This window comes from Vigna unguiculata, chromosome 5, assembly GCF_037176805.1.
Source record: "Vigna unguiculata cultivar grain cowpea cultivar isolate G323 ecotype 2 chromosome 5, ASM3717680v1, whole genome shotgun sequence".
NCBI lineage: Eukaryota > Viridiplantae > Streptophyta > Magnoliopsida > Fabales > Fabaceae > Vigna > Vigna unguiculata.
This window is the reverse complement of record NC_140796.1, coordinates 55,076,473-55,099,574: the sequence shown is the minus strand read 5'-3', so window position 1 is coordinate 55,099,574 and position 23,102 is coordinate 55,076,473. Positions and strand designations below refer to the sequence as shown.

At 28.4% G+C, this 23,102-nt stretch overlaps 3 protein-coding genes across 4 annotated transcripts; 2 read left to right on the top strand and 1 right to left on the bottom strand.

The window, feature by feature from the left end:
• Positions 1–4,521: 4,521 nt before the first annotated feature.
• On the top strand, positions 4,522–5,738 carry LOC114186239 (pseudo histidine-containing phosphotransfer protein 6-like). The gene is made up of 5 exons (XM_028074282.2): positions 4,522–4,722; positions 4,809–4,939; positions 5,020–5,163; positions 5,297–5,369; positions 5,441–5,738. Exons 1-5 carry the CDS (start codon positions 4,654–4,656, stop codon positions 5,495–5,497), a joined length of 474 nt encoding a protein of 157 aa, XP_027930083.1. The 5' UTR covers positions 4,522–4,653; the 3' UTR covers positions 5,498–5,738.
• Positions 5,739–9,862: 4,124 nt separating this feature from the next.
• Positions 9,863–11,099, top strand: LOC114183435 (protein LURP-one-related 12-like). Its single transcript, XM_028070456.2, has 2 exons — positions 9,863–10,213; positions 10,450–11,099. The coding sequence occupies exons 1-2, from the start codon at positions 9,971–9,973 to the stop codon at positions 10,858–10,860; spliced, it is 654 nt and encodes a 217-aa protein (XP_027926257.1). The 5' UTR covers positions 9,863–9,970; the 3' UTR covers positions 10,861–11,099.
• A 3,704-nt stretch (positions 11,100–14,803) lies between these two features.
• Positions 14,804–17,462, bottom strand: LOC114186049 (glucan endo-1,3-beta-glucosidase 14-like). Of its 2 annotated transcripts, XM_085673548.1 has the most exons (5): positions 17,290–17,462; positions 16,615–16,998; positions 16,319–16,515; positions 15,650–16,006; positions 14,804–15,030 (listed from the first exon to the last, which is right to left on the bottom strand). In XM_085673548.1, exons 1-5 carry the CDS (start codon positions 17,363–17,365, stop codon positions 14,974–14,976), a joined length of 1,071 nt encoding a protein of 356 aa, XP_085529674.1. In that variant the 5' UTR covers positions 17,366–17,462; the 3' UTR covers positions 14,804–14,973. The 2 variants fall into 2 exon arrangements, with proteins under 2 accessions (XP_085529674.1, XP_027929850.1); XM_028074049.2 differs by having other exon boundaries at positions 16,319–16,998.
• Positions 17,463–23,102: the final 5,640 nt, after the last annotated feature.

Here is a 23,102-nt window from a genome sequence, read left to right as displayed (position 1 = left end):
AAACTGTGGGACAATCCAGTGTTAAAATGGTTCCATCAAAGTAAATATCATAGGGTTCTAAACTAAGTTAGACGAAGTAAGAATATTTGAAGAAATGGATACGCAATTAGATATCAACAACAATATCATGATATTCTGAAGAGGATTTGAGTTAATATTTTTAGTTAGTGCATAGAATTACATTTGTTTTTCCCAAGTAGAATCTGTTATTATATCCCACAAGGAAAATAGTGACGGAAATTTAATTATAAATAAATAAAATTAGTGACTGAAATTTAACAAAAAGAAAAACAAATTCAGGAATTCCATAAAAAACAACCCTTATGAAAATATTAAGTATAACTTAAAAATTTTCCGTTTTGTAAACTAGTATATTTATATATAATTGTCTATAACGTTGTTGCGAATAATTTGAGCAGTAAAAATTGTTCTAAATATCAGAACTTCATTTATTTTAATTTAGAATTAAAAAGTATAGAATTCATGTTCTTCTTAATTTTTTTTTTCATTAATCTCTTTATTTATTTTATTTTTAAATTTGATTGAATTTAATGTTTCGATCAGAAGTAGTCGTTTCTCAAACTCTTTGTATTTCAAAATTTATTTTTTATAAATTTTGAATAGTTGATCTTAATATACAAAAAATTCTTATGTTATACAGTATGATTATAATTTGACTAATACATATTCATTCATTTAAATCGAAAATTTTAAGATTATACTATCGTAATAAAAAGAAAACTCATAAAACACCTTAAAAACGTAACTAACCCGTGTGAGATCATATGTGGTATTTAATTCTGACAATCTTTTCGCAATCTTAAGCAAACAAAGTTCAATATATAATGTATGGTTAACTTTTGAATTTTAGCAGAGATAAAATCATAAAAAGCTTGAGATCTATTGAGACATAAACATCATAGAATTAAGGAAACATTACGATGAAGCAGATGAATGAACACGCGCAAGAGGGTCTAAATTAGCCACAGAATATTCTTGGAAGAACCAAACGGAAAGTGAAAGAAAGGAAAAGGTAAACAAAAGAACAGCATGAAGTTAAAAACTTTGAAGACAACAACAACCACCTCGAGCTTTGAAACCACCTTTTGAAGAGAGTGAAAAAATGCAGTATTTTTTAACTCCAGCTCCTAGAGAACAAGAACTCGTTTAGCATTTCGAAACCAAAAAGGAAATGAAACAAAAATCATACGAAGAAAGGCAAAAGACACATATTGGTTGTTGCAATAATGGTCACTGTAAATAAGCACGGGAGAGCAAAAAGTTAACACGATTATGAAGTCTATGAACTAAGGTTAACCATTGTTTATCATTTTAATATCACACTGCAGCACACCTCAAAAGTAGTACTTCCTCTGAACAGTTTTTAATATTTTTTTTTTCCATTATGTATATCAGTCTGCTTACGTCAAAACAAAGCATGCTTCTGATTATATATTTAGAGATCAATATATTTTTGTTTTGTTATATCTAATAATTTTACATTTTAGTTAAAGTTGAAGTTAGAGATAATTTAAATTTTGTTTATCTTTCTTTAACAACAAAGATGTATTGAGGGGTTCAACTTTCAGACCGACAATATATCGGATGTGATAATTGATTATAATGATACGATGTCATCAACATATACTATCAAGTAAATACATTGAGATTAATTGTCATTTCATTTGGAAAAAGATCATGTCTGGAGACATCAAGACTGAGTTTGTTAACTCAAGTGATCAGTTAGCAGATATTTTTACTAAGTCTTTACGGGATATAAAATTGATTATATTTGTAAGAAGTTTGACACATACGATTTGTATGCTCCAACTTGAGGGGAAGTGTTAGATATTGTTTGATATTATTAAGATATTGTTAATTACAATATCAAACAATATCTTCTATTTACTCTATTTATTTTCAGTTACTCTTTTTAATTGTACCTCTCTCTATTATAAATCTCGATACCAGATCCAAACATTGATGTTGTCCGGAAGAGACTAAATATATGTTTGGTTTTCAGTTTGATAGTTTAAATACAAGTTTATTTTGTATTGAAAGTCACACATGATATTTTACATATTTTTGTTTTGTTTCATTGACCTCAAACGTGAATTATTTTCAAAACAAAATTACATTTTTTTCGTAGAATAAGATTTTTATTTTTATTCGACCAAACATAATTTTTCTAACTATAATCCAAACACATCGTAAAATCTTATTTAATTAATACTCAATAGTTTTACGTCGCTCAATTGTGGAGATGAATCAAAACCATGCCTTAACTGGCTTGTTTGAAAATAATAATCAATAAATAAATCTTTGAAGGTGTATACAAAATCAAATAATATAGAACTCAGATATTTTTGGAATATACTCAAATCAACAACGAAGTATATCATAGCCATGTGCCCTATATAATTAACCAGTCTTCTAATTATGACGAGTTAATAGAAGTTAGTAGAATCGATTAAAAAGGTTACTGTTTTCACCATGGTTTTCTTGACCATATAATTATGAAAGTAAAGATAGTTTGTTTCGATGGGAAAAGAAATTATGAGAAACGATGTATGAGCTTAATAATTGGAAAAAGAGTTCTGAAAACCAACATTAATTATTGGATGCATGTTAATCCACTGCAAACAACATCAGATAACGACTTTATTGGGGAATTAAGTAGAGTTTGCTTACGTCAGTTGATTATGAACAAAGTATGCCTTTCAAGCAAGGATTTCGAGGAATGTATAAATAATTGAAATGAAGATGCATGATTCTCAGTAATAGCACTATTAAACAAGGTTAAAGTAGGTGTTAACCCATGCCGAAGATTGGTAGTAGTAATTTGCATTCATATACTGTACGGTTATTAAAGTGCATATTTAACACTTCCATGAAAGTGTACATGAAAAGTATGCAACACTTCACTCGTGTTTACAAAAACTGCAAATTCTCTCATTAATGCATTAATATATTGTGGAAGCTACTGTTTTACAATGCAACGAATTTAGTGTATTTGTAATAATTGTAAGTAAAAATAATTATTGAATGCAGAATGAAGAGCTAATAATAAGTGTGGTCCTAATAGTGATTGGATGATAAAATAATAATAAGAGCAGAAAGAAGGTATAATTTTGTGCTTGATTCCCCGGCGTGTGAAGTGGGTGTCAGAAGATGGAGTGTAGTTTGGTGTTTAGGCCATCATCACAACAAAAGTCTATCCATTCATTCATGCTGTGTCTGCTATTCACTGCATTTTAAACCAGTTTCAGTTTCCCTCCACTTCATATATACTATACTTATAAGTTCCATAAAATGACAAAATTCCCATTCTCTCTTATTCAACCGCGTGCTTACTTACCAAACTTTTCACCACACCACTACAGATCGGGTCTTTCGAGTATTTATACGTGTTAGGTTTAGGATTTTCTTAACAGGACAATCTTATCCGAAATACTTGTCACAAAAACTTTCGATACAAAGATCATATTGTACTCGTCTGAGTCGGTTTTGCTTACCTGGAATACTTGTCAAGAACTATATTGTACTCGTTTGAACGTGTGAGTCGATTTTAACCAATGAGATCTGAGCCCAATCACATAAGGCATTGACATCACTTTCAACCCAAAACCTTAAGGCAATGGATTTATGGGTCTTTATCCTTATATAATGTTCGACTTTTTCATTTCTAGTCGATGTGAGATTTAGAATCACACTTGAATTTCTAACAATACGTGACACTATTCTTAATCCAAAATCTTAAGAGAATAAGTTTATGAATATTCATTCTTATATAATTACTCGATGTAAAACTTACACTCATGATTGAATTTTTACGGGAACTTAGGGTGTAACTTTAGTTTTTGAAATAATTTGTTTAAGAAATTCAAATTAAAAATGGTATGAACACATTTTTACAGTGAGAGAAATAAGAATGAAGTTATAGGAGGTGGAGGTGCAGGCAGGTGTCAGGTGAATGGAGCATTTTGGTGGGAAGATGTGAAGTGAGGTGGGAAGGGAACAGAAGAAGAAGAATTGCACTTTGAAACACTGCCAACAACACCACCGTGCCTGGGGCAATGGCCTTTAATTGGTAGGGTAGATACCCCACATTCACCTCGATTACCCCAACTCAACTCCATGCCTTCCTTCCTTTCTATATTTTAATTAACACCCACTCCCCAAAACTCACTCTCACTCTCACTCACCTTAACTAATCAATGCCATCATTACCACTTTCATAGGAGTTATCAAATAACAACCCTAACTCTTCTAAACCCCCTTCAAATAATTCAAATGGTTAACGATATTATTTAAGGAATTACAACTCAACCAATATTCTAATCATAATATACTAATGAGAAACAACTATATTTTCCTTATTTTAATGATTCAGAAGTAAGAGTTACAAATTTTTTGTGGTGGAAAAACAACGTTGTGTTGTGTTGTGCCCTCGTGGAATGCTTTAAATAGGAATATTGGCATTCCCGTGACAGCAATAGTAGCTGGAGTGTGTGTGTGAGTATTTGTGTCGCTTGTTCCCTCTCCTTCTTGGTCTCGGTGTCAATAAGTTACTGTTACAGTGGTGGCTGCCGCTTAATCCTTCACCGCACACGGTGGTTTAATCAAATCGCCAAAACGGGTCTCCCTCTGTGGATGCTTGGTTTCGGTGCGGACCTCTTGTGGGCCGACATGAACCGTCTTCTTGCTTTTCTTTTCCACCAGGTATATGTTTCAAACACACACAAAAACAACATTAACAACAACATTAATTCTGCTACATATGTTTGGTCTGATTCCATTCCATGCAGGGAGTGTTGGATGAACAATTTTTGCAGCTTCAACAGCTGCAAGATGAGGCTTCTCCAAACTTCGTCTCTGAGGTGGTCAACATTTATTTTCACGAGTCCGAGAAACTACTCAACAATCTCAGAGGATTGCTGTATGTTATCAATCTTCTTCTTCTTCTTCTTAGTTATGATTATGAATTCTCGTTGCTAAATTGATTTCTGCATGATGCAGAATGGAGAAGGAGTTATCAGACTACAAGAAAATTGGAATCCATTTGAATCAGTTCATGGGTAGCAGCTCAAGCATTGGTGCGAAGAGAGTCACAAACATTTGCGTTGCATTTCGTGCTGCTACAGACCAGAGCAACCGTGCAGGGTACATTATACACACCTCTCAAAATTCTTTTTCTCTACCCGATAAATATATAATCAAGTATTCAACATTGATGATTTATGCATAGTTTATTGCAACCTAACCTAACTGAATCTCTCCACGTGCTATATTGCAGATGCTTGCGAGCGTTGGAGATGCTGGAGCATGAATATTGTTATCTCAAGAACAAGTTGCATGAATTGTTCCAAGTAAGTTATTCGAAGGTTTTAATGCTACATAGTCATTTTACGATGATTAAGATTTGTATGGTTTCATGCAGATAGAGCAGCAACGTGCTTTGGTCGCTGGAGTGAGATACCCAGTGCAGAACCAATAATGCAACTGAATTGGTGGAACATATCTGAATCATTTTGCTTTGCTTTGCAAGGTTAAAGGCACGCATTTCTATATATATAAATATATAAATATATACACCTAGGTTATGTGGGGAATAGGAACATGCTATATAGGGTTCATCATGACCTTGGGTATTTGAATTCTCTTGTACGTAAATGGTGGTATCATGCAAGCTCTTGCACCATGCTTTGCTTTACGTCCTTTAACTTTTCAATGAAAATTCATTAGTCAAATTCGATTCCTACTTACTTTTATGTTAACTTTTTATACATGAATTTGCCGATTGTTAATTACGTTGTGGCGTATGAACACTAGGATCCTACGTAACGTATCAACGATATCACTCTTGAATTTTGTTAATTAACAAATTTCTTTCATTAAATTAATATATAATCGATCCAATTGCGTAAAAAGTAACATTTATTTCGTAAAAGTCTTCCACAGAGCTTCTTCTCCCTTGCAAACCCTTCAATTATTTTCTTTTAGTAAGGAATTTTGTGATGTGAGAGAAGAAAAATAGCTTAGGGAATGTACATTAATTCTCTTAGCTTGGTGAGCGTTCTTGAGAAGAAAATGAACATAATACGTTTTAAAAACTCTTAAATTTAAAGGAAAAAACATTATCATATTGTAAGTAGTGTTTGATTTACAAAAAATAATTTTATTTTTTTATCTTTTGAAAAAGGTTCTATTTGGTTCCATCTATAATTTTTGTTTGAATTACTAGTCTTTCTTTTCACATTGTCCTAAGTTTAGTGTGATTTTCAACCGGAAGACCAAAATCATCGTCATGTATTTTGTCGACGTAGAAAAATAACGTGAAATGACATTAACAAGTTTTAAGATTGTGTGTGGTGTTGAATATTGTGGTCGATACTTCTATTCTTGCTTAGAAAATCCATTGATGAATCTGGAAAAAAGTGATAGTTTGGTGGGATCAAACAACAAAAATAAAACTGAGTAATTTTGTTTCCAAAATTTGACTTATTTTAAAATTATCTACATATAAAGTTTTTTTTTTAATTTTCAACCGAACCTTAAAATTAAAATTGAAATCAGATTTCATTCATACCATTATTCAATTTTTCTTTTTTATTTTCTCAATTCATGTTTATCTGTATTGTCTATATCTTTTTTGTCTTTTCTTATTTACACTAATAAAATTTAAACGCTAAAAAATAATTAACAAAAATTCTTTATATTTTTTAGCTTGCCATCAAACACAAAAGTTCATGTCTCATGGAGCCCAGCAAGTAGGCCCATCACCAACAACTCTTTGTTTGGATTACACGACACACCACCTTTTTTTGTCCACACCACACTTTCCGTAACCGACCCAATACCAAAGAAAAATCAACTTTTTGACTTAAAGATACCTCAAATAAACAAATATTAATACCTTTTAATGTGGCAAATCTATGTTCACTTATCTCAATATAGTTTCACAAAGCAAAAATAGTTATTAAACATTTTAAATTAAATAATTTGCGTGTTTTACTAAAAATAAACTTACTTTTGGAAAGCTTTACTAGTTTACCAGTGCTTTTGTTCAGATGCAATTTTGCTTGACTTGAAGAGTATAAATCGAATGAAAATAGTTATATTCGTTTATCGTGCCAAATAAATTCGTGAGAATGGTATCCAAGAATCAATCCTAGAAGAAAAAAAAATGATATACTTTTTTTTAATTTATTTTACATATTTTAAGTAAGTTTAAGAGTAATAAAAATATACGTAAAAGACATTTTTATCTTCTGTTTATAAAGATAGGATGAAACTTGGTTAGGCAATTGAAATCGGCCACGTAAAGATAGGGTTAAGTTATGACACAAAAAGTATATTAAAATTAATTAACCAATTAAAAGCCATCACGTCAAATGAAGTTAGTAAAAGTACAGGTTACTAACTTCTGAAACAGATATTTTAAAAAAAAAATAGAATTTGGATCAGTGATAGATATACAGATTCAATTTTTTTTCACATATTTTTGGTAATTTATGTTCAGGATATTGCGGCTTTTTTGTAATAATAGATTAATTTTTAATTTGTTACATTAAAGGGATTACTGAATCCTCGTTCATCATTCAAATCTGAAAGTGTTATTTTTATTACATCAGTAACAGTTAAATAATTTAATTCTTTCAGCGTTTTTTTTCTCCTCCTTTGAGTCAAATTACGTGTAGTGGGAGCGTGAGTGGATAATGTAAGGCTCAAATTCCACTTTCAAGTTTCAACACCAACTTAATTGAGTGTAGGTAAAGTAAAACCATGCATCTGAAACAAGAATTAAATAAAATTATTATGTAAAATCGTAGAGTAGCATACGTAGAGATGGAAACAGGTATGACCGGACACAAATACTTTTTACCTATAATTTGATTAAAACTGGTTCAGGCGAGTGTAATATGGTTTTTATACCGAAAGTTTTTCTGACAAGAGTTTTAAGTAAGCGTGTTTTATTAAGAAGAACGGCGGTACAGAAAAGACAGAAAAGAAGTACTTGTGGTTGGAAATGCTTCCGCTGGGGAGTGTACTAATATGGTTGAAGTGGACTCACTCTTGAGAGGGAGATTGTTAGGAATCTAAGTGTTAATTTAAGTCTCATATTGACTTAAAATGAGAAACTAGAACACTATGTAAGAATAAAGACTCATAAACTCATTGTTTTAAGATTTTGGATTAAGAGTGGTGTCAATACCTTATGTGGTTAGGCTTAGATCTCATTAATATTTATTTTCCTAAAATATTCGTTTCCCGTAAATAATAAATATTCGCGAATATTAATCATGTAAATTTTATTAACAAATATATATGGAGATGAATATTTTTGTCATGTGTAAGCACAGTATGGATCCATTGAGGTTGTTATTGTGGTTGAACAGATCTTGGTTAGACGGGTGAATGAAATGTTTGGGTGAGGGTGACTTTTAGCAAATTGTGAGGGTGAAAACAGCAGAGATTCACAGCACCTCCTTCAAAAGGGTGGCTTTTGACTTTGGGAAAAGATAATGATGGGCGTGGCCTGTGTACACATTGTGTGTGATTCCATGATACACTACTTTCAACGCCTTACATTTCAATTTTTGCTTTGCATTAATGCTACTTTAAACCATTTTAAATAATAATATTATTCCGCCCCGTTGAATAATTTCATAACAATTTAAATATATTTTTATTTTATTTTTTATATATTTTAAAAAAATAAAATTATGATATGGATAGCAATTAAGAAGCTCAATTCCCTCAACATCGGCTTTTTTGGCAGTATACATCATAGGATGGACTCTAGCTTAGACCCTCTACACCAAAGAAATGGGGGTTAAGTGGTCCCATAAAATTAGTTAATTATTTCATTTTATTTTTCTTAAAGTGGATAAAAAATCTTTTTTTTTTGGTATTTTCGTTTTAGTCTTTTTGTTGGTATAGTTTTACGTTACAATGGTAATAGTTAGAACTTTTTTAAATTTTCATATGGGTTATTTTTCCTCTCCGTACAAGAGATAATGTTAATGATGGGACTAGAAAGAACAATAACGATAAGGATTTTGATTTTGATGATGCTATTAAAATAGTTGGATATTATTTTAATTTTCTAAAGTAGTCTATATATACAAGGTGATTATTGATTGATGACATTAATTATATATATAAAAAAAATTATCCTGTAATACAAGCAAAAGAAAATATAGTTAGTCTCTTTATAACTTCAACAAGGATTTAGACTACGATTTTTGTTCTAACAAATAACCCTATATCAAATGAAACATCTCTGGTTAATATTTTTAAATGATTATATAATTAAATTTTATTTGAAAATTAACCGATGAGCGAAAATAAAACTCAAGAATACGTCGCCACACATAAATTTTGTCTTTTTTGTGGAGAGAAAGAAATTTGCAGTTGACAAAATTTTTGTTGGGATTGGGATATATTTGAAATTTCCCAATTTATTTTTTCTTCAAATGTAACATTACAACCGCCAACAACTGGCACCGGGTTAGCCCAAACTCAGAGTCAATTAACGCTTACAATGTCCACACTACCAAACCCAATAAAATATTTTCCAAACCCTAATTTTTTTTAAGAATATTAATAAATACGCCATTTTAAAATCATATATTATGAAAAATACGTATAAATAAAAAATAAAATTGGCGTGCCCTAAAATTAAAAGTCCTGTCGCATCATGTTCGTAGATATTTTTTTATCTTTGATCCCCACGTTTGGGGTAACGATAACCCACCCATGCATGCTTCCATTTCTATGCCCCACACTCTGTGAATTAATAATTGATGGGTGGCATAAATTGATTTGGTTATGGTGGAGGATTATTCAATTGCGGGAATATGAATAGTGCTTTTCCTTTGCCCCATTAAAAACAACGTAATTTCTAATACAAATACCGAAGAAACAATCGCACATCACATTCCACACACACTACTACCCTCTGTGTATGGCTTCTGACGCTGCTGCGGAAAACATGAACGAGGTGGGACCTGGATACGTCTTCAAAGAAGAGATCCATCTCACCGTCCTCAAAACCTCTCTCTTCTTCGCCGGCGACGGCTTCACCGTCTACGACTGCAAGGGTCAACTCGTCTTCCGAGTTGACTCTTACGGACCCGACACTCGCGACAGAGACGAACTCGTTCTCATGGATCCTAACGGACGCTGCCTCCTCACTGTTCGTCGGAAGGTACAAATCTATACTCTCTCTTCTTCTTCTTCTTTCTGCTTAAAACTTAAAACTAAACTAATTTTCTCGATTAAGGATTAATAGTTTATCTTAAATTTTGACTTTAGGTGATTCAGAATTTGATATGCGCATTACGTTGATTTATTCGTGTTTAGAATTATCATGGTTAGGTGTGTTTTTCATTGATTTGAGTGGACTCAGTGAGTTGAGTTGTGTGTAATGTTTTGGCGTAGCAGAGACCGAGTTTGCATCAACGGTGGGAGGGCTTCAAAGGGGAGAGGATGGACGGTGATAAACCTATCTTCAGCGTGAAGAGAGCGTCGATCATCGGAAGGTCGCGCGCGAGTTTGACGGTGGAGATGTACGATAACCCGGGTGAGGAGTACCAGATCGAAGGGTGTTTCTCTCAGCGATGCTGCACGGTGTTCAATGTGACCAAGGAATCTGTGGCTGAGATTCGACGTAAGGTGGACCCCACCACCAGTGTTGTGCTTGGGAAGGAAGTGTTCTCTCTGTGTGTTAAGGCTGGGTTTGACGCGGCTTTTGCCATGGGTTTTGTGCTGGTCCTGGATCAGATCAACGGTGAGGATTACGCTGATAGTGGTGCGACCGCGGAGCCTGCGGTGCACCCAACCACAGATGATTGAAAGGGAATTGTAGAGTGCAGTTCCAGATTTGATCACACTGGCATTGCGGAAATCTGGTGCTTTGTTTAATTCAACTCACTAATCTTTGGGGTTTGGAATGTCCCTCAAGAAGGGAACCTCTGCCCCTTCTTTTGTGGGTCATGCCCTTGAAAGAATAAAGTTTACAATTCACAACGCGATTATGTAAATTTTATATTGTATTATGCATAAAACTATAACTTCAGCTTTCCTATTTGCAACCCATTATTCTTCTTACGTAGCTTCAAATAGATAGTTCATTATATATATACAAAGTTTGCACTTTATATTTTAAATTGCTCAGAACTTTTTCTTACATTTGAATTCTTTTTTTTTTCCTTATATTAAAGATTAGAAAGGGTACTTTACTTTTAATTTTGTTAATGTTTACTTTATTGGAGAGTTAATTTTCTGCTATTTTTTGTGTGCTATTTTTTTTATTATTTTCTCATAATACATTTATTATCACTAATTTTAATATTTTAAAATATATTGAAAAAATATTTAAAATATCAGTATAATTTATTTTTAATACTTATGAAAAGATAGTAAAAAATAATAATAAAAAATCTGAACTCATTAATATCGCACAAAAATAAAAATCTAAAACTTCAACTTACTTTGGAACTATATATCAGTCAAAGTTATGTTCAGTCAACTATATCCTCACCGGACTCCTCCTCTCCACCTAAAATTTATCGACAATTAATGCTATTTTGAATCTTTGAATTATAAGAAAAATGAAAGTTTTATCTTTGAACACAACAAAAAAATAAAAATGAAAGGAAATAAATAGATTATAGTTTTAGATATTGGCCTATACGTTAAGGAGTTTGAATTTTTCAACTAGAAAATTATTTCCTCTACGGTGAGAATGATTTATTCTTTTGGAACACTTGGATAAACAAAATATAATAGTTTGTATCCTGTTAAAATAAAATCATTATCTGATGATATGAAAATTTAATATTCATATTTTTTTTCCAGAATTATTACAAAATTTGGTAAACTTAAGGATTTAAACCTTTATAAACAAAAACTATATAATTGAAAATAAAAGACCGTTGCTAATATCTTTTTCACAGTTAAAAAACGAGGATGTTGCTGCCACTATCATTAATGGACGGAATATAATAAATAAACAAGTAAGCAGATGCTTATTTATTTGAAAAAAAAATGTTAATAATTAATATTTTGATTATTTAAAACAACTAATTAATGTTATTGAAAAATCGATTTTTTTATGCCTTATTCTGGCATGTGTTTACTCAGATTCCATGAAAAACATTACTAAATATCATTGGTTGTTGAAGAAAGAAAAAAATAAACGGGGCAAAGATTTTGGCCAGGTATTAACAATTATAGGTAGATGAACCAAATATACAAAAATATTATTCCACCAATAATAGAAAAAGTTTTGAAATGGAAGAATATCTTTTGACTGTATAAGCTGAACTACGAAGGAATCAAATTCCTATTTGCAAATCTTCATATATATAATTAACAATTATAAACGTGGAATCCATCTAGAATTATATATGCTTTATGTTCATATTTTAATTATCACAAGCATATGTATAATATTCATTTTTTTTACTCTCATTTTTTACTTCCTGACATAATTTAATGTGAATCATTAACTCATTCAAAAAAAAAATAATAATATATTAATCAATGATCCACATTAAATCACGTTAAAAATATAAAATATGAAAGTAAAAAATTAGAAGTCATAGCATCATTTCCTTATGTAGATTCCTTATCTTAATTAATTCATATTCCAACTTTCATATTAAATTCTCTCTTTTCTTATACCAGGAATTTAAGATTTTAAAACCGTATACGCACGAGGGTCAAATCGTATAAATATACACCAAAAGTACTTTTTAATTGTAAAACAAAAGACTGGTGTACTTCACAATATATATTAAAATGCTGTCTATTATCCGTCACGTTTTTCCCTGATTAATCTAAATATAATAAATTAACTTAAACTAAACACGAGTTTGTTCACTAAATAATAAATAAAAAAAACGATTGTTACATATATTTGGCATGTTTTTTTTTTTATCAATCACAAATAAAAATAGTAGCAAATCCAATCCATGGCATTTATCAAATTCAGGCTAAGTATCAAGCATTAAGAACAATAATGATTATAGCTATGAAAAAATATTTGCCTTTTCTGAATGTTTTCAGTGACATCTATGTATGAAAGAGATTAAAGACAAGGAAAAGGTGAAAAACGTGAATAAAAGCAAAAAGAAAAAGGAAGAAAATTGATGATGTTAGTATCATTGTGATAAAGATGTTATAGTAAGAACATTATATATAGGAGTTTATAAATTATTTTATTTAAGTGTTATTTTAAATAATTTTATTTAAATTATAAAAATATTATCAAAAGATTATCTGCTTAAATGGGTGGATGGAAGTGAGACAAAAATAAGGAAAGAAAAAAAAATCACGATTGCTTAAATTTAAAGAAAAAGAGTAAAAAGAAAAGAGAAATTAATGGCAGGTTAGTAAATAACTATGATTAAACTTGGATCTACCATAAACTAAATTGTATTTAATTATTTAATGTATTAACTAAAATGTTCTTTTAATATTTTATATTAAATAAAAATTTAATCTTATCATTTTCCTTATTTTCAAACAAAAAATAAATATTTTTCCTCTAAATTAATATATTATATATGTCCAAGTGATTATGTATTTTTTCATTTGTATTCCTTTTATATATATAAATATATATATATATATATATATATATATATATATTACTTATTTTGATTTCTAGCCATATTTCCTTTCAAGTAGTTCAACTGTTAAACATTTTGTTATTGGGATAAATTAACGAGATCCGCGTCAATATAAAAAATCTGATATCATATTTAATAATTAGGATTTTATCTTTATAATATTTTTTCATACTTTTAGGTTGGGCCATGTGTGAAGATATCCAAGTTTCATAATTATTCAGACCCAGAGTCTGACTAGATTTTTCTTCCTTTCCTTTTTTGTTTTCTAAATGTCTACCATTCTAAATAACTATATTTATATTTTTTTATTTACAGTAGTTAGACAAAGAATACTGATATTTTAACACCATCATTCTTTTATTATCGTTTAATATTATTTTTATAATTATTTATTTTCTCTTTCTTTCAAAAATATAAAAATTAATTTTTAATAAGATTATTTCACTTTTATACAAATTCTCAAATAATCAAATGATGTTAAACAACTTTTTTTTTTTCATAAAAAATGAAATGTGATTTTGACAGTTACCAGCATTATCAGCAATATATTTTATTAATTCTATCTGATCGTTACCCATAATTGTAAAGGTACAACATTCAATAAAATAATTAAAGTTTGAGCACTTCTTAAATTTGGTTTAATTTATAGTTGAACCTTTTCACTTTACCAAATCCATATATAAATTATTTGTTGAGGGGGAAGATACAGGTATTATGTGATAATTAATTAGTTTGTTAAAACATTTTTAGTGACAGTGACATGCATATATATATATATATATATATATATATATATATATATATATATATATATATATATATATATATATATATATATATATATATATAAACATTTCCTAAAAGCTTCAAAGTGATCCACAAAATGCTTTGGTGATGACACATGCAAAGTGTGTTTTGGAGTTAAGTTTTGAAAAACAATAAGGAAATAATAGTTTTTCATTTCTAAATTAAGAGAGTTATTAAATGTTTATACAAAATAAATAAAAGATTAAAAAATAAACTTTTGCTGATTTTTTTTCTTTACCTTACCAGCTTAATTTTATTGTGAGAAATTAGAAACAAACAAACTTGATTATTTAGGATAACATATTAAAAAAAAATATATTGAAAAAACAGCAGGTCAACAACAACACAGAAGATTAAATCCCTAATAAAGCTTATGGTATTAATGAATAACAAGTCAATCATTTATACATTGATAAGTCACATTTTCACTATGAAAATTCACAACTTGAAATACAGAAAACTGTTCAAGAATCCAAGAATCACATAATTAGCAGGTCGCTTAATCCCATAATTAATTACAATGCTATAAAAAGAAAGCAACCAAACTTGTGAAAGCCAGCACAAACCAGGTTCCAATACCCTGCAAAGAATCATTATTTTAGAAACTTTGAAACCACAATAACATAATTAATATATATATATATATATATATATATATATATATATATATATATATATTATGTTTCGTATCTTTTATCTCAGGAGATTCTAATTATTTTTAATTCAGAATTTTAAAATAGAAAAACTATTAATCATATTAAGTTAATTTTTGTTGGAAACGATTCAAATGTTAGTCGAAAAGTTTTACATTTGATAAAATAAATAAAGTTAAACACTACATAAAAATAAAGATTCATAATATTATTATTTAAATTTTTTGAATAAAAGTGATATCAAATAATATATATATATATATATATATATATATATATATATATATATATATATATATATATATAAAATCTGAAGGTGTTGATACCAATTTAAATTCTTTAATCAATTTTAGGTGTCGTTTTCTGTTATGTTTTTAATATACACTTATATTAATATTTTTAAAATATTGATATGGTGTAAGTTTTGATGAATATATTTTGAAGACATAATAAAATATTTTGACCATTTTCTAAATCTTAAATCCTAAACTTTAAAATATCTATACAGAAAAACACAATAAAAAAATTCTAAATTGGTGTTCATACCTTGAAGGAAAGTAATGATGAAGCTGACGAAGATGGTACAAGTCCAGTGAAGCCAATATCATAAGCAATGCTTCCATCAGCCTTAAACAATCCAAAGTTTCTCTCTGACGTTGGACCAGGTTTCGAATTTTCATTAAACAAAGCAAAGATATAAGCCCTCACCACCTTTTTGGGCCTATAAGGGGTTCCTTTCTTCTTCAGCAACCTCTTACGCAGATTAAGATTGTAGGTTCTCGCATTCTTCACCGTTGCTCCAGCTTCATTCTCATCCCCCTTCGAAGCCCAACCAGTCTCAGAAACAATCACTTCCATCTTCCCAAACCCAACCTTCTCCAACGCTGCATAAGCCGCATCAACCTGTGTTGGAAATAGTCTAAGTATGAGTCAAAGTCTCACATTGGATAGAATAGACAAAATTAAACCATATATAAAAATAAAGACCCATAACACCATTATCTTAAAAGATTTGGTGTAAAAGTGGTGTTAAAAGCATTATATGTGTTAGACTAATGTCATATAATCATTTAGAACCACAATATCTCGATGATCATAACTATAATTAGTATCAGAGTTAATACTAATGTCATATAACTATATAGAACCACAGTCTTTCAATAACCATGACTATAACCTAACCAAAACATAGGAAGAAATATAAAACCCAACAACCTGAGCCTCAAACATGTTCCCATAATGCAGTTTAGTCTTTGCATCATAAATCCCATCACTTTTCTCCATGAGAGCATAGTTAAGATCAATGTGTTCCGGATCGTTCTTATAGGCAAGAAAGGGATAAGCATTTATGAAAAATGGAGTTCCGATCTGCGAGAAAAACTGCAACAGAGGCTTCATATACGGAACAACATCTTCCTTGAAAGTGCATGACGATGGAGGAAAAGAGTTAGCGAAAACAGCCTCAGAATGTGGGCTTGAAACTTGAACATTTTTTTCCAGACCAAGCTTACTTAGGGCATTGTAAACATTCTTTGCTGCAGGTAGAAGAACTTCCCAGAGTTGAATATCTGTGCCTCCTAAGATCTCGTTTCCCACTGCGATTCCACGGATTTTGGTTCCTGGAAGAAATTGCTGAACGTTTTCTTTGACCCAACTCATGGCTCTGTCCTCTCCCACACTCATTTCCGTGAGAAATTCGTTGCCGAGTCCAACCACGATTTCAATGCCGGAACCTTTGAATGCGCGAAGAACATGATGATCAGCATCGTATATTCTTATGTTCTTGATTTTTGCTGCTTTGAGTAAGGTGACCACACTTTCTGGGGGAGGTAGGTTGTCTGCTATTCTACCATAGTTTACACCATATGTTCCTGTAAATGCTTTATCTCCCAAAACTGCATCGTATCAGATTGTGAAACTTTGCTTAGTGCATGAATATGTGTTTGGTTAGATAGATTATAACTCAAAGTCATCATAGGAGTGATTATAATTTATAGAGAAAGTTTTACCGGAGAGAACAAACACCAATGAAACCTGAGCTTAACCACATAAAATATTAACATCACTCTCAATCCAAAATTTTTAAGACAATGGATATATGTGGGTCTTTATTTTTATATAATGTCCTACTTTTTTATTTATAGTCAATGTGAGACTTACTAATAATTGATAACTAGTATACATACCAAGGGAAAATAGCAGAAAGAAGAAGAGCTGAAGGCGAATAAAAAATGAAGAGAACATGATATGAAGTCTAAGCATGCATTCCAAATGTAGAAGAAAAAAAAAGTGGTTGAGGCGTTTATTATGTATGTAATTCAGTGAGGGTAACTTGATTAGCAAAAAATAATTTGTAATATTCCTGAGATTGATGCAATACTTTTCCTCCATAAACACCAGATTCTTAGTTTTTAACCCAAGATGGTTGGAAAAAGAGTTTGTTTTCAGGGGATTGAATAGATTCTTCCTTTAACTCCTCCTTTAAATATCCCTTTTCCACTTTTCTACTCTAGGTTTTCAGGATGTGCCTTTGGGTTGTTTTTCTCTTTTTCTACTGGTTTTTGAAAACATTAAATAAGTCTAAAAACTTATTTTGAAAACATTAAATATGTATAAAAATAGAAAAGTATACCGATGCAAACAAACAAAAATTACGGATATTCCTAGTTAATAAAGTGGAATAATAACGTTTTAATCCATTTTTTTATCCATTTTTAATTCACCATTTTGTTTATTATTAGATCATTATATCACAACACTAAAAAAAATTAAAATAAATGATTTAATGATGATTGAAATAGTGATTTAAAAGTGGATAAAAAAGATAAGTTAAAATATTATTATTCAATAAAGTGTCTATTTCTTTCAAAATTGATTTAAATTTAAAAGTAAGTGTGCAGCTGAGGTTGCTAACTGAACGGAAATTATATGTTCTATCAAAAGATGGTGACTGTGAAAGGCACCTGTAACTTAAGAAAGCCCAAGTGTTGGTAACAAACATGGGACAAAATAGATGGTTTTTCTTCTTGTACTCCTACAATCTTTTTTCGCACCCATAATGTAAAAACTGACCAACTTGTTCAGCTTGCAATATCTCATAAGTAATTTGAAACTACGTTACGAAATATTTAATTCAGAACAGTGTATATTGGGCAACCAAAAACTATCTGGAATATATTTTAATTCGTGTTCTTTTAAGATATTACATCCATTACATATGATTACATATAAGATGAGTTTAAAGTATATAAATGAGTATAAATTTTATTTTATAAAATAATTTTGTGAGATTGAAATAGACTTAAAGTTTATTTTTAATATATTGTCACATGCTATCAAAAGATTTGTTGTTTGTTGAACTACTATTGAACAAGCTATTAATATCTAGTTTCATGTTCGATATGTTTTTGTCTTGACGTGAATAATGTGTTGGAGATTTCATATGAACTAGAGATAAGAAGAGTTTATAATATATAAATTAGTTAAGGAACAACAATAATTTACAAGTTAAACAAATTTGAGTCACCCATAATCCACAAACAATAATTATTTATTATTTCTCTATGGTAAGTTTTATTATAATTAAAATTCTAGTCATGTATGTTGACGATTTGAGTTTTTTTAAAAATTATAATGTTATTTAATAATATTTAAATAATTTTTTTAAATAATTTATTTGTTAAATTATGTAAATTGATACTTTAATTTTTAACTATTATCTAATATTTGATGAAAATTGATAAATTCCTATTGTACTGTTAGAACGATAAATATATAAAATAAATATCGAAAGGAAAAAAGTGAACCAAACTATCTGACTATATGGGTCAAACCGATTCATAAATTGCTTACTCTCACGAAAAACTGAATTAAAATTCAATTTTAGCTTAACTCACTTTTACGCTCAAAGTATTCTCATAAATTGCAAATTTTTGGAAGAATTTTGAATCTGTAGACGAAAAATCCTTTGGACTTAGGTGAACCACCTTGCAGCTATACTCCACCCACAACCACCATGTACAACAGTGTAGCAAACTCAGCTTGTAATAAAACACGCAACAACAATGTTGTGATTTTAAGAATCAATGGGGTCCACCAGGTACAAAATATGGTTGCAATGCTCTTTTGAAAATATGTTTGGGTTCTTTTACTACTATTTCCTCTCTTTCAGCTGTGCTAATTATTTATTTACTTACTAAAACAATTTATAAAACAATATTTATATTTACTCATATGTTATAGATTAGCTTATTTGAAAATTTCAACATATTTAATAAACCATAATTCAATTTATTCAACACGAGACAAACCTAATGAACTTACTAAAAAGAGTATAGTATTTAGGAGCGAATAAGAATAAATATATCCGAGAAAGAGTAAGAATAAACTTGAACAGCTGAAACAAAACACTCTCTAATTACACAAATCCTAAGATGTACCAAGATCTTTGTTCCTTTCGATGTTACTCTTTATCAAACACAACTTTCTTAATTTTATAATCACTTTTAAATTTTCCAGTGTTGTCTTTTATGCACAACTTTAAAACCCGAAAATGACATTGCTCATTTAATGCAATGTTTATAATTAATTCACTTTTTTATTTATTTTTTCTTAATTTGCTGCCTGGTATGGGCTGGAACGCGCAGCTTTTGAACCTAAAATTGCATAGCTCATTTAATGTCAAGTTCAAAACTAATTAACATTTTTTTTTTCTGAATAAAAATTTAAATAATCTTAAATTTGAATTATTATTTTTTACTTTTATTGTAAGATTAATGAGTTCTTATCTGTATTAGGTTTGAGTCACTAAAATAGTATATCACAATCTCTTTTATGTGATTGAAATTCATCAATGAGGCAATATGAAAAAAAATGCTATACCTACAAATCTGTAGACTATTATGGTCATCAATTTAGGTTTAATAGTGATGTATTCGGAAGGTTCCGAATTTTCTAAGTAAAATTTAATGATTTAAATCTTTAAATTTTGAAATAAATTGTTTTTCATATTAATAAATATTTTCAATAATATGATTTTGAAAACTTTGCTGTGAGTAATTAGTTCGCATTTTGAAATCACAATATCTTTAATTTATCAAATTCAATACACTATAATATTATAATATTAAGAGTGATAAAATTAGTTATATTTTACCCGTCGAGTTAAAGTTTTAAGTTTAAAATTTTATTTTGGTTCTCTAATTTGTACGAAAAATTCGATTAGATATTTTATTTTTATTTGATTTAATTTACTTTAATTTTAATTAAGTCTATTTTTTTAATTGACATTACATTTTTTTATAATTTATATACCAAATTATTTCATTTACAAAATAAAATTTAGTTTAAATATTTAAATTTTTAGGTAAAATGATTTGATATATTAATTTTAATAAAAATTTAATATTAATATAACAAAAAAAACTTTATAAAATTAAAAAATTAAGTTAAGCCAAACAAAAATTACAAATCTAATGTGAATTATTTTATAAAAATTATAGGACTAAAAATATATTAAATTTTTAATCAAGTTTTAAACTTTCTAATCTGTTTTTCTCCGCTTCAACTAATATGATGTCTCGTATTTTTCTAAATTAAAAATTAAAATTAAAAGTAATAAAAAAATGTTAACAAAATATATATTGTATTATTGATGAAAATATATGATAACATTGTAATTTAAATTATTATTATTTATAAACTAAATTTTAATTAAAAATTATAATAAAAAAGTTTAATATATAAATATAACAATTATTTTTATTAATTTAATTAAAAATATTAAATATTTACACGATTAAATATAGTTAAAAGTATTTACATGATTAAATATATTTTTAAATAAATTTAAAAAATTAAAAATTAAAAAAAGTGGCTGCCAATTCGTTAATCCATCCATTAACAAACTAAATCGATAATTCTAACTCTTAAAATGACTTAGAATATCCTAAACCAATCCAATTTTAACAAATCAATGTGAAGTTGAGTCAAAATGAATTGAATGATCTATTTTTGTGACCCTACTTAATATTCATAATAATTGAATATTCAAAAATTTATATATTTTCTTTTACACAATTCGATTATCTCTATAAATATAAATGGTATTGTCGTTTTATGCTTTTTAGTAATTCACTGTTTTACGCTTTCATGATGTAAAAGAATTACACTGAAGAATGTCTTAAATTAAATTTTCTAAGTTTTGGTAAACAAATCCTATTAAATTATAAATCTTTCTTTTTCTGGTAAGAAATTTTCACTTTCCACACTTGCAAAAGTAAAACAACTTGGACTTACTTAGATTTCATGGGTTAAAAAGAAGAAAAAAAAAGTGTTGGATTGAATAAATTCACAAGAGAGACTTGAAGTGTGTTGATATAGTTTTAGTAGATTGTGACTTTTTTTTCTTTAATCAATTAATATTGACCCCATAATTGACCTGTCAATCCTTTTCTAGAGAACTTTAGACTTTTCAAAATCAGTTTTTGGAAAACAAAACTTAATTAAGGGTCACTTTCTTTATTTTATATTTCTTCTAGCTTTATAAGTTGGAATAATATTATTAAAAATATCTCTAGTCTTTTAATTTGTTTTATTATAAAAAGAACCTTATCTATAAAGATGCTTCCTTCAAAGTGGCTGTGATATAATATTTTTAAGAAAATTATATTTAGTTTATATTAATTTGGTACACATTTAGTTTTTATTTTAAAATTTGTGGTACGTCAACGCCACATCTCAAAGAAAAAAAAAAACAATTATTATGATATTCAATTTATAGATATTTACAATTTGTGGTTCGTTATTTTTTTTTTAGAAAAAGTGATAAAAATCAAATTTTAATGAAAAAGTATTAAAAATTTTAAAATTACATATAATTTAATTTATATGTGTATATTTTTTATTTAGATTTATAAAGCTATTTTTTAAAATATATTAACCTTATTTAAATTTATTTTTATGGTGTAAAAAGATAATAATAATATTTTATAATCTAATTTTATTTAAAATATATTTTCAGATATATTTTATTTGAATTTTTATTTTAAAACTATTTTTTAAACAAGTTCACGTGAAATTAAAAGTATTCACAAAATATCTACGAATATTTTCAAACATTACCTGGTAACGAAACAAGTCGAGATAGCTACTATTTATGTCAAGAAAATTAGCTTTTGAGAACTCAGTTTTTAGGAAAAAAAAAAACATTTGACAACTTCATTCTAATAATAAAATATTTATATTAGTATTAAATATTATGTCTAAGTGAGTTATTGATAAGCATGTTTATAAAAAAAAATTAAAATTAAAATTTGTTTTAATGCAATCTAACTACTCAATGGAGGGTTATTATTTTTTCTTACCAATTTTTTAAATATATTATTTAGTAATTATATTTAATCGTAAACAACCAATACTAGGTAGCTAGTCATTCCCTTTCACATATTCAGTTAGCGACAAATTTTAGGCAATTTTTTTCTTTCTTTAAAATTGTGACCTTTAATTAATCTTCATACTTTTTTATTTATTTTAATCCATAAGTTTAGAAAAAAAAATCTGATTTTAATTCTTAATGAGAGATAAAACATACTTAATATACATAATACACGTGGCTATTTATTTTTTATGGTTTGCTTTAAATAGCTAAACACATAGATGTTGAGCTTCATTACTCTGACATTGATTTCTGATTTAGTTGATATGTCTGTTTTAATAATAATAATAATAATAATAATAATAATAATAATTATTATTATTATTATTATTATTATTAATATTTAATGGTGAAAACTGTTACATTTAATTCCAAGATTAAATTTTTATATCAAGGTTGGAGTAGATTCAAAATTATTTATAAATTTTAGTGACTATTTTCTTCAATTTTAATATCCCTATTTTCTCTATAGATTTTTCAACATGTTTATTTTAGTAAATATTTTGCAAACTAAAATATTGAGAACGTCATGGAAAATTGAAGTTTTGATTGGTTGTCAGTGCA

What these genes read in the sequence shown, in the direction of transcription:
- LOC114186239 (XM_028074282.2), top strand. Translation starts at nt 4,654, where the DNA reads ATGCTTGGTTTCGGTGCGGACCTCTTGTGGGCCGACATGAACCGTCTT. An exon ending in TTGCTTTTCTTTTCCACCAG is followed by an intron (nt 4,723 to 4,808) that starts GTATATGTTTCA and finishes CATTCCATGCAG; the next exon opens with GGAGTGTTGGATGAACAATT. An exon ending in AGTTGCATGAATTGTTCCAA is followed by an intron (nt 5,370 to 5,440) that starts GTAAGTTATTCG and finishes GGTTTCATGCAG; the next exon opens with ATAGAGCAGCAACGTGCTTT.
- LOC114183435 (XM_028070456.2), top strand. Translation starts at nt 9,971, where the DNA reads ATGGCTTCTGACGCTGCTGCGGAAAACATGAACGAGGTGGGACCTGGA. An exon ending in TCCTCACTGTTCGTCGGAAG is followed by an intron (nt 10,214 to 10,449) that starts GTACAAATCTAT and finishes TTGGCGTAGCAG; the next exon opens with AGACCGAGTTTGCATCAACG.
- LOC114186049 (XM_028074049.2), bottom strand. Translation starts at nt 17,365, where the DNA reads ATGCTTAGACTTCATATCATGTTCTCTTCATTTTTTATTCGCCTTCAG. An exon ending in CTTTCTGCTATTTTCCCTTG is followed by an intron (nt 16,999 to 17,289) that starts GTATGTATACTA and finishes GATACGATGCAG; the next exon opens with TTTTGGGAGATAAAGCATTT. An exon ending in GGAACATGTTTGAGGCTCAG is followed by an intron (nt 16,007 to 16,318) that starts GTTGTTGGGTTT and finishes TTTCCAACACAG; the next exon opens with GTTGATGCGGCTTATGCAGC.